This window comes from Danio rerio, chromosome 1 (genome assembly GCF_052040795.2).
Source record: "Danio rerio strain M-AB ecotype USA chromosome 1, GRCz13ab, whole genome shotgun sequence".
In the NCBI taxonomy this organism is placed as follows: domain Eukaryota; kingdom Metazoa; phylum Chordata; class Actinopteri; order Cypriniformes; family Danionidae; genus Danio; species Danio rerio.
Genome location: NC_141021.1, coordinates 37,249,238 through 37,261,184, shown reverse-complemented (window position 1 = coordinate 37,261,184; position 11,947 = coordinate 37,249,238). Strand labels below are relative to the sequence as shown.

The 11,947-nt window shown below is 34.1% G+C and overlaps 1 protein-coding gene and 1 long non-coding RNA gene across 3 annotated transcripts in view; both read right to left on the bottom strand.

Moving 5' to 3' along the window:
• Window positions 1–2,702: 2,702 nt before the first annotated feature.
• LOC147846910 (uncharacterized) lies at window positions 2,703–5,299 on the bottom strand. 2 transcript variants are annotated; one of them, XR_015476002.1, is made up of 7 exons: window positions 5,225–5,299; window positions 4,914–4,951; window positions 4,590–4,617; window positions 4,280–4,339; window positions 3,843–3,965; window positions 3,633–3,736; window positions 2,703–3,054 (listed from the first exon to the last, which is right to left on the bottom strand). It is a non-coding gene; the product is annotated as an uncharacterized LOC147846910 (long non-coding RNA). The 2 variants fall into 2 exon arrangements; XR_015476003.1 differs by having other exon boundaries at window positions 4,280–4,333.
• Window positions 5,300–10,348: 5,049 nt separating this feature from the next.
• Window positions 10,349–11,947, bottom strand: part of klf12a (Kruppel like factor 12a) — a 59,645-nt gene continuing 58,046 nt past the window's right edge. Inside the window, 1 exon segment of the mRNA NM_207062.2 lies at window positions 10,349–11,663. Coding sequence (NP_996945.2) covers window positions 11,470–11,663 — 194 coding nt within the window. The 3' untranslated portion in view covers window positions 10,349–11,469.

Genomic DNA, 11,947 nt, shown 5'->3' with positions numbered 1-11,947 from the left:
CATGTAGACAGGATCAAGACGATCTGCTGCAGTTCAAACCGAGCATCAGAATGGAGAAGAAAGGGGATTTAAGTGACTTGAAACGTGTCATGGTTGTTAGTGCCAGACGGGCTGGTCTGAGTATTTCAGAAACTGCTGATCTACTGGGATTTTCACGCACAACCATCCCTAGGGGTTTACATAGAATGGTCTGAAAAAGAGAACATGTCCAGTGAGTGGCAGTTCTGTTGGGGCAAATGCCTTGATGACGCCTGAGGTCAGAGGAGAATGGCCAGACTTGTCAAGCTGATAGAAAGGCAACAGTAACTCAAATAAGCACTCGTTACAACCGAGGTATGCAGAAGAGCATCTCTGAACACACAACACATCCAACCTTGAGGTGGATGGGCTAAAGCAGCAGAAGACCACACCGGGTGCCACTCCTGTCAGCTAAGAACTGGAAACAGACTATAATTCGCACAGGCTCACCAAAATTGGACAATAGAAGATTGGAAAAAAATTGGCTAGTCTAATGAGTCTCGATTTCTGCTGTGACATTCAGATGGTAGGGTCAGATTTTGGTAAAACATGGATCCATCTTGCCTTGTATCAACAGTTCAGGCTGCTGGTGGTAATGTAATCGTGTGGGGCATATTTTCATGGCACACTGTGGGTACATTAGTACCAATTGAGCATTGTGTCAATGCCACAGCATACTTGAGTATTGTTGCTGACCATGTCCATCCCTTTATGACCACAGTGTTCCCATCTTCTGATGGCAATTTCCAGCAGGATAACGCACCATGTCATAAAGCTTGAATCATCTCAGACTGGTTTTTCAAACATGACGATGAGTTCACTATACTCAAATGGCCTCCACAGTCACCAGATCTCAATCCAGTAGGGCACCTCTGGGATGTGGTGGAGCGGGAGATTTGCATCATGGATGTGCAGCCAACAAATCTGCAGCAACTGCGTGATGCTGTTATGTCATGATGGGCCAAAATCTCTGAGGAATATTTCCAGTAGCTTGTTGAATCTATGCCATGAAGGATTAGGGCAGTTCTGAAGGCAAAAGTGGGTCCAATCTGGCACTAGTAAGGTGTACCTAATAAAGTGCCTGGTGGGTGTATATGTTGTTTGTGATGTGGCATCATACAGTACATTCAAATTGGTGGATGGATGATGAAATTTCATCAGGTGTAAGCACACTGTAAAAATGCTGGGTTCCACAAAATCGATTTATGTGGGGCAACAAAGGAATTAAGTCAACTTTTTACAAATTTAAGTGGATTGAACATAAAACAATTATGTTGTAAACAAAAATGAGCAGTAAATAAATAAACAAGCAGTTCGAACAAACACCATATGTGATTTTTTAAACATACTTCAGGTTTTTTTTCTAGTTTTTCTCAGAAAAGCAGACAGGTACAAAAATATTTTAAAAGCTAAATAAGAGGTTGCAAACAGCATTAAAGGTATTTCAGTGCTTCCAGACTCTTTTTATTTATTAGGTCATATTAACCCTTTGACTGACCTTCTACCAAACTGTTGACCATGTTCTTACTGTTATAAATAATGACTGTTAAAGTCATTTAAAGAATGACTGTTCTAAATAATAGCTTACACACAGCATTTCTGGTTTACAAAAAATAATAACAAAATATAATACTGTTCCACTACCACACTTGATTTTGGTTTTATTGTTTAAAAAAAGAAAAAAAAAGAAAAGAAAAACAAGAAAACTTGTTAAATGAGAATCTGAAACATTTTATGGCATACTTCAAAAAATAAAGATTATTTAGTATTCAATTCTTTTTTTTATTTTAAACAGACATATACCATTCGGTAAAGGATGATATTTTAGAAATTATGTGATTTGTTGAAAAAAAATGTATATTGAGTGTGTTAACTAGTGACATTAGGAGTTAGAAATGCAATCTAAACTTTTTTTTTTCTTGGTGGAGTTAAAGTGTTAGAGTGCAGGAAAATTGCAAAGGACATGGTTATGTATGTGTGTGTGCAGTGCACGCATATTTATTTTATTTAAAATAAAATTTGGCTAATCTCTACTCTAAGTCTCGGTTGTTATTTCAGGTTATTCTGTGTATTCAGCCAACAATTTAGTACACTGTAAAAAATTTGACCTTAAATTCACAGTAAATTACTGGCTAATAATTGCATTACTTTCACAGTAAATTATTGTATGTAAATTCACAGTAAATTATTGTGAGGTAGTTCACAGTAATTTACTGTGGTTTTGTCACAGTAAATTATTGTGAAATTACAACCATATATTGTAACTTTACAGTAGATAATAAAGTTCGTTACGGTAATTTCACAGTATTATCTTGTAGAATTAACTATATTTTACTGTGAATTTGCAAAACGATTACTGTGATTTAGCAGTAGGTTGCAGTTTAAATACCTGATTTAACTGTAAAGTTACAGTTTTATCCCGGATTACTGTAATTTAACAGTTTGGTGCTGTAAAATTTCAAAGCAATTTTAGGTCACACAAAAATGAAAATTCTATCTTGATTTACTCACCCTCAGGTTGTTCCAGCTCTGTTAAAAATGTTTTTTTTTGTTAAACACAGGAATAAAAATATCAAATATTCCTCTTTGTGTCCAAACAACCTGAGGATGCGTAAATGACGACAGAATCTTCATTATTGGGTGATCTGAAAAGACTCTAAAATCAAAATAAAAACAAACACACATACATTTTACAGATTTATTTAACAGCTTAATGACATCCGTGTAAACATTTCAGAAAACTTTCAAAAGGTGAAGGTGAAGCCTCAAAAAATACTATAAGAACATATTCATAAAAAAATCTGACATCATATGTAGCATACATATAAAAAGCAGTGCTTCAGAGTGCGCTCTCTCTCTACACATATATACACACACACATGAGAGAGAGAGACAAAACTTCTTGCTAAATTAGGCAGTCGTCTATTCAAGGTCAATCATTTTCCTGATAATTTTACACACTTGCTGGTTGATGTGTCTTCTCTGCTTCTTTGACTTCGTCTGTCTTCCATCTCCAAACTGGTGCCCAAAAAGCACCTATAAGCAAAAGAGCAGACAAACAGTTAGCTTCATACAACACTACTGGGACACTACTGCTGCACTAGAGAGCAAAATTACTGTTAGCTCAGTTTGAACATGCTGACAATACTGTAGCTCAGTCAAACTGCAATTATTTAAACAAAAACATCTGAAAAACATTTCCATCACAAACACACAATCAAGAACAGTCCAACAACAAATAGTGGTTTTAATGACCTAGGCAGAGCATTTTAAAACAGTTGATTTGATTTACACCTTCTGTTTACAGACTATAATCTAATGCTGGGTTCACACTTATTGCAAAGTTAACACATGCATCACAGTACTTGCTCTTGAATACTAGCAGGATGTTTCTTGCATCAAGCTAATTTTTCATGATTTAAATATTAGGACAATTTTGCAAAAAAAACTTGATTGAAGTGATATAGCACTTGTGTTGTATTCATTTCAATCAAGTTTTTTGCAAATATTCCAAATATTTTTCAACGTTTTTTGAGTTTCACTTAATTTGTGCTGCCCAGTAAAAATTTCCCACTATTTATGCATTTGCAATGACTTGTATGTAATCCACTCACCTGAATAGGTAACTTCACATATGGTATAAGAGCCCCATCCTTTTAAAGACAGCTTCCCCTCTGGTCTCCAGCACAGACAAACAAATTGTGTCTGCAACACGGCCCTTTATAACAAGGGGACAAGGGGAGTCATGACTTGTGCTCCTATACATTCCTTGTTTAACCCCCCCAAAACAAGCCCTCAGTTACAATATTTATTGTTGACATTACCTTAAATTCCAGAGTGCAAAAGGCATCTTCAGCATACTTCAGTTTCAGACCAGATCCAAAGTCAGTTGTGAAATCCAGGTGAGGTCCCATGACCACTCGACCCTCCGAGTCCAAGGAATAAGACTAAAAGGGGGAAAGAAGGACTAAATTAGAGGTGTTTGTGAATAATTACATTTTGTTTGTAGAAACGAAGTTGACATTCCATGCTCTGCCTATTAAAAACCAAGCAAACAAACACACATGCCCAGTAAAATTGCTAATAAAAATAAAAACTATAGTTTAAAAAAATCTTTGTCTAATATTTACTATACTACTGGAGGTACTGGTGGAACTTCTGGAAGAAGAAAAAGAGTTTGTACAAGAAACTGCTCACAACAAATCTGTGAAAAACCTGACATTTAAAAATCTAATAAAAATGAGGAAGGCATCAACATTACCTTTAATAATCAAGCGAGGGTTGATTGGTAGCATCAGTGTTTCAACATCAATGGCTGTGGCTGCAAAAAAAATATGAATATAATAAGATTAGAATAAGACTCAACCTAACACACGCACACACATACTCTCACTCTCTCTCTCTCTCTCTCTCTCTCTCTCTCTCTCTCTCTATATATATATATATATATATATATATATATATATATATATATATATATATATATATATATATATATATATATATATATATAGGTTTAGATTGTGATAATGAATTTAGGTTATATTTGTGTGCTCAGAATTTACACTCACCTCACACTTCAGCTATTATCAGGTACACCTGAACACCAAAAAATAAAATCTACAGTTAGTGACATTATACAATTAGTTCTCATTAGTAAATGTTAGCACTGCATTAACACCAGTGAGAAATATACAATATGTACTGTGTTAGTGTTAGTTTAAAAGAATACAACTGAATTGTATTATAAGCCTCATTTAATAAAACAGTTAAGACTTGTTTCATAATGAGTTTAGTTTAGTTAACTAACTTAACGTTAACGTTACAGTGAACAAAATTAACGTACATGATGGTGACTAACCGTAACGTTAACTTAAGAGAAGGTCAGAGCTTACCTTAACTTTAGTCATTTCACCTTTACTTCAGTCTTGTACTGAAACAGAAAATGCAGTTAACAAGAAGTTAATTAAAGAAAATTCCCTTTCTTTTTTCAGGAACTAACGTTAACGTTATGCTAATACCTCAGAAAACACTACAATCACCATCTGGCGTCGTTAATTTCTTGTTTTAAAAAAAGGCGCGCTTAAACCCTGTACGTGCGAGTACAACTGAAGTACTTGGTAAATTCCTGTTAAATGACATGCACTATACAGAAATACACATACAACAATCATTTAACGGACAAAAGTCATATTTTAACACTTACCGAGGATGAATCCGTTGGGTGAAGAGACGACGCGTTGTCTGTGGTGATGGCGCTTGTTTGCGGTTGAGTCGAGTCGGTTCTGTTAAATGAATCGGCTCCTTTAAGTGAACAGTAAAGAGTTGAATTCGGCTCCTTTAAGTGAACAGTAAAGAGTCGAATTCGCCTGAAAACGATTCCATTTTGTATAATATTGTAAGACGCAAACATATAATTCATTAATATTTCATCATATTGCTTGGTTCGTGTACTGCTTGTACACGAATTGCTTGTTGATGACTATGAGCTCATGAACACGTCTGATAAAATATCTGAATCTGATTCAATGTCACACGAGTCCTGAACCGAAGCAGTGCAAAAGTAATATATTGATTGAAATATAAAGTTAATTATTTTCTTCGCCATTCAAAATATTACATATCTCTGATTTTAACAATAAGAATAAAGTTCGTTTGGAGTGTATTTATTGAGAAATATTATTTTTTCCTCCCAGGATTCATTTTGCACCAAGCTGCATCAAGCTGTAATGGTGGATGAGAAGGCACATAATATTATAAATATTGCTTGTAATATGTAATGAAATAAAGTTTTAACACTTTTTCATGCGAGAATGTAGTTCTTCAAAACTCAAATCTGTGGATTGTTAGTAAAGATTGTGTGTAATTTTAAGTGTGTTTTGCCGGTAGCAGAGATCTATGACTTCCAGGCGGTAACGGCGCTCATTACTCATGTATCCGCCGAGAGGCGCCTGTCTTCAGGCTAGACATTGGGACAATTGCCCCGTCTTCGATGGCTCTCTATGCGTCCGAAAATGAAGTTTTAACTGTTTTTCATGCTAGAATGTAGTTGGTTAAAACTCTAATCTGTGGTTTATTTATATAGATAAAAATTTATATATATATATTTAATTCTAAATTAAAGATTAGTGACCTCCAGGCGATGACAGGTGCCCAATACTCATGAAACCGTCTAAAGCAGACATTTACCCTGACATTGAAATAATTGTTGGCTGTTTAACAGTCTTTGGTTTCATTAATTAATTACTTTTTATTCCAGTTTATTATGTTTTGGCTAAGCACACAGTTATGTTCATTAAATATTATTTCCTATTCTATGTTAACTGTATAAAATTAAATAAAGGTGCAGTACAACCAAAAAGATGTTGGTAACCAAATCGTTTTGGGGGCTATAACATTCTGTTATTATATGTTAAAAGTTCATTTGTATTAATTTCTGCGTTGAATTAAAAAAGGTTTGAATTTCTATAACTAACGTGCAAAAGATATAGCCCTTTTCACAGTAATTTGCTGTAATCATGCTACCTGCCGTAATTTCACAATAAAATTATGAATACAACATATTACTGTGAATTTTTCAGTTAAATACTGTGAAGGGGTACTAATGTAATTTACTGTGAAAAATTACAGTAACTTGTTGTGAAAACCTGGAAATTTTTTACAGTGTATTTTTTTCAGACCATTTGATTTTTTTATACTACAAATACATAGTTGAGTGAATAGACGTGTTGAAAGTACATCAGAATATGATTTCTAACATTAAAAATAACAGATGTTTAATGGCATGAAATTCTTCTTAAATGTAAAAACCCAATTAAAACATGACATTGTGATTAAATAACTCATGGATGCGTTAAAGTAGGAAAAAATAAAGAGAAAGTAAGACAAGTGAGCAGAACTTGTGCCAACTAAAATAGGAACATCCTGCCTGTCCATTCTCTCTCTTTTTACCCTTACACATTCATGCTGAATCTCTCTCCCTCTCTGTGTTTTGAAGAGCGCTCAGCAGTTGTGTTATGACAGAGATTCTTTTGTTTGGATTATGAGGCAGAGGAAAGGGGAACAACAAGCCTCACTTCTGTTTTTACTGTCAGATAAACAATATTTTCATAAGGTGTTTCTCATCCTCTCAGATCAGAGGGAGATGACTGATTGAGACATGCAGGATCTATTTCCAACTAACACAAACACACTCAGTGTGTTCATTCGCTTCTCATCCATGTGGCTGTGGAAGTGTGACTCTGGCCTTTGATCACTTTAGCTTTTTGAAGCGGCAGTCATTTTGCTGGATTCATTGCGCATCCAGGTGCTGTTACTCATTCATTTGTTTAAATTTGTATGCATAAACTCTAAAAAAAAATAAATCATAAAAAGATATCCAGTGCTCAGCATTTATAAGTACACCCATCACAAATCTATCTTTTAAATATTTTTAATAGGAAGCTACAATATTATATTTGTGCATATACATTAGATTAGTCAGTACTGAAGCCAATCCGAAGCTAATCTAACAAAATAACTTACGATATTATGACTATATATTATATGGATTATTTGTTACAGAAAAATATTAAATACAAAATTTAAAAAAGGTAAAATCAAGAAGCAACAAAAATGGAAAATTTAATTGAATTATCTTTCAATATCAAAATTTGTTTGGTGACTAAAATATTTTTAATAAATATATCTGTTTAATAAATGTTTAAATGCACCAAAATACATTGCCTATATTCACTGAAAAATGGATACAAATATTCATTTTTAAAAATAGGGTGTCCTCAATTATGCTGAGCACTGTAGCAAATCAAATTATCTACTGGCAGAATGATGTATTTATATTCTGTAAATAATACCAAATTTTTTTTATTTGTATTTACAAAATACACTATGAATGAATTTGCATGTACATGAAGTTACAAAGCAGGAAATCCAGCAGGAATGTCATTAATCATGCAGGTAAACCTGTGAAACTGATCTTAGATCAACATTAAAAGGTCATACCAACCACAGACAAATAAACGCAAAAGGTATGTTCCTGAACAAAGATTACTACACACTGTTAACTATACTACATAATAATAAGTCATTCTTTCTACAAATTCTGAAAAGGTATTTTTTGAAAAACACTGAAAAATACTTGTTTCTGCTGTTTGTCCAAATTACTTATTTAAAATGAGTTGAAACATTATTCTTTTCAGATTTCTTTTGGAACAACTTAATTGTTGCATGTTCAGTCAACTTAAATGTGATAAGCTAACTTAATCAATTTGGAACCCAGCATTTTTTTACAGCGAATATTTCACTTTTTCAACAACAAGAATGTAGTCAATTTTAAGCTAAAATATTTTAATATTTTAAAATAGTCTTTCATTCAAAAATAATTGTGTTAATCCATTGTTTATTTAAAATGTTTTTATATATTCTATTTTTATTCGTGTTCGTGTGGGTTTTCTATGGGTGCTGGTTTAACCCACAATCTAAAAGGCATGCAGTATAGGGGAATTGGATAAACTAAATTGGTCGTAGTGTATGTGTGTGTATGAAAGAGTGTGTATGGGTGTTTCTCAGTACTGGGTTGCAGCTAAAAAGGCATCGGCTGCATGTGTAAAACATATGCTCTAAGTTGGCGGCTCATTCTGCTGTGGTGACACCTGATGAATAAAGGGACTGAGCCGAAGAAAAATTAATGAATGAATTATATTTTATTATTTATATATATATATATATATATATATATATATATATATATATATACACACACACACACACACACACACACACACACACACACACACACGGTTGGCGGTTCATTTTGCTGTGGCAATCCGAGATTAATAAAGGGACTAAGCCAAAAAGAAAATGAATGATGACTGAAAACTAATCATTGAGGACATTTGCAAAAGGAGGACCGATTAGAAAAGTGTTCCATATGATGCAACCAGACACGCAGATAAAATCTAGAACATTTCTGAATCATTAAATACTTTGTGCCAATATCCAAATATGTGGAGGTCACGAAAAGGAAGACGCTCCCTGATTGAACCCACGCACCTGCGCAATCACCAGAGAAACCAAAGGTGTTTCATCATTACTTAACGAACGCTGACAACACCCAATGGGAAAGATGGCATTTGTTTTCATTTCGTTCGTCAAGAGTAGGGTAAAGGTGGGTTAAAGGTTAAACTGCGTGTAATGAACTGACCTGCGAGATAGTGTCCAGTTTAGGACTTAACAGCTGTTTGAATAGAGGATAGTGAGACTCTTTTTTTTTTTTAACCCTGGTAAACTGCTGCACCCCTGTGGTGGGTTTTAAGAAGCACATTTTATATGTATTAAAACTGCACATATTATGTATAATATGCAACAACTGCACTAAATAGGAATATTATATTATTACAGATTACCAGAGAGTAAAATAATAGGGGAAGAGCAGTTGCAACACTTTTTGCATTTCCTTTAGTTTTACAGAGAATGCCAAACTTTTAATACAATAAAGCCACATCTATTTGACACCAACCGACATTGCTGTAATGTGTACATATGATAATGTACAGTATGCAGAAACCTCAACAGACAAAGTCAAACTTTGCAACTGACTCCGAGCAGGGGGACGATTGCAACATTCATTAAAATGTAATAATAAGAAAAATTCTAAAACATCAGTTTGGATTTTAGTTTTATTTATTGGTAAACAGATTAAATGTAAATTGGTTAAATTGTTAAATGTGTTAAGTTGGTCATAAAATTACACTAAAGGAACAAGCAACAACCAATTGCCAGGCTTAAAAAAAACTGAACAAAAAATATTTTTTTCACTGAAAATCTACACTGAAACTTTACTAAAATACTTCTTTGAACTTTAAAATGAATTAATTGTTAAAAAAATTACTTAATAACTTGTAAATAACTTTTTCAAATTAAATAACATAGTGAAACAGTGATAAAATTAAAAGTGTACATTGTTATTATGGTAAGCTCTTAAATGAATTCTGTAATTGGGGACAGTTGAGACATCCATCCATCCAAGTCTAAGCATTAAATCATATGCAACTAAGATTATTCAATAAACTCTGCTCTTCCTTTATCCTCATGACCGACCGTCATCTGCTTCTGCTTCTTAGTCAACTCTTATATTTAAGAGACTGTTGAATAAAAGGTTTGGGCATTGGTGAGTCTGCTCGCTGGCTTGTTGTCTGGATACCCAAAGAAACAGACATTTTCTGACAGGATCTGGCATCCGGGGCTAGATCTTATTAATCTGGAGTGAAGAGTGTGATCTAACATTTTAACATTTCATAAATCATGTTTAAATTCACACAAGAGTCTTTTCTGAACATACAAATCGGTGCTTTTATTCATGCCTTTTTTTCTAACATATACTGTATTTATGTATAAATTCACAGTTAAATCCATATAAAACTGAAATGTTTACCATAACATCATTTACAGATACATCATTGTAAAAGAAAATAATAATAATAATAATAAAAGGACTGCCCATTTGACGATCATTTACACTCATGATTTTTAGTCATCAGGGTTCCCTGTAAAATACTATAGATTTTGGCATCACATATTAATGGACAGCGGGGTGCAAACTTGGAATACAGAACAAATATATGACATACAATACAAACAATACAAACAAACAAAATGATATACCACATGGTAGAGACTATAAAATATACAGACATCTGCTACACTAGTTTTGTGCACAAATGATGCAGGGAAAGTTTAAAATGTTACGTCGGTCTCCTCACATTCAGTTATACATAAAGAAACAAAAACAATTTCAAAATTCATAATAAAGTGATAACTGGAGGAGCCCATGCAAAGCTGTGAACTTGCAGTAAATACTGTGATGTTTGTTTTATTGTCTTTTTGTGTGGGTTTTGATAATGTTGTAGGCCTATGTACTAAATTCTACACACTTACAGCCATGCCTTTATTACCCTGCAAACTATATTTTGTTTGTTTTTTGTTTTTCAAAGTGACTTTTACTTGCCAAACGCATAACCAAAGCTTGCACAGAAAATATTCAGGCTCCTCTTTGATGCTTTTTAAACGAGAAAAATAAGTACAACATGATTTCTAAATAGTTTTGAGAGTTAAAAGAAAAACCTTCAACTCCATTAGGTGTCCATGAGTAAACCTGAAGGAAACCTGTAGGCCTATATAAAACACATTTAACAGCACATGGCTTTTAATAGTTCATTATTAAAGACTCAAGGCTCCCACCTTCACGAATAAACCTCACCTAAAAGTGCAGAACAATAAACCGTATGAGGGAAAGGCAAATAAATGCTGATACATATCTATCCAATTCCATGAACTGACCATACCTTTCTCCTCATTATTGTTGTGCGGGGAATATTTCCAGAGCTTCTGCATGCGGCACTGGCAGAAAGAGACCCGCTCTTTCTGCTTGTTTTGTCCGTTGAGTGTGTTTTTTCACACTAGGCATGTTTGTGGAGCGTGTCTGCGGCGATGGAGGGCAAGGTGGTCCGAGCGGGAGAAACTGCGGTCACAGTCGCTGCATTTGAACGGTTTGACGCCGGTGTGTTTGCGGTAATGTCGCGTCAGTTCGTCAGAGCGAGCGAACTTCCATGTGCAGTTATCCCACGTGCACTTATATGGCTTTTCACCTGCGAGATGGAGAAAACCAGTGACATGTCAATAAAAGAGACGTGTTGCGCGACAGGAAGAGACCATTTATGACAAGCCCATACATCGTTTAATTTCTATTTTCATGCTATTAACAGTATTTTCCATTAAGTACAAGGGTGTTTCTGTAATTGCATGTACATTTGGTGTCCAAAAAGCCGTAATTTTCTTTCAGCTTAAAAAAATGTTTACATGTTTAATTATTTATAGAAATTTGTCACTTGTTAATATAGATAGCAAGATGTTAAATGCCATAACAACAATA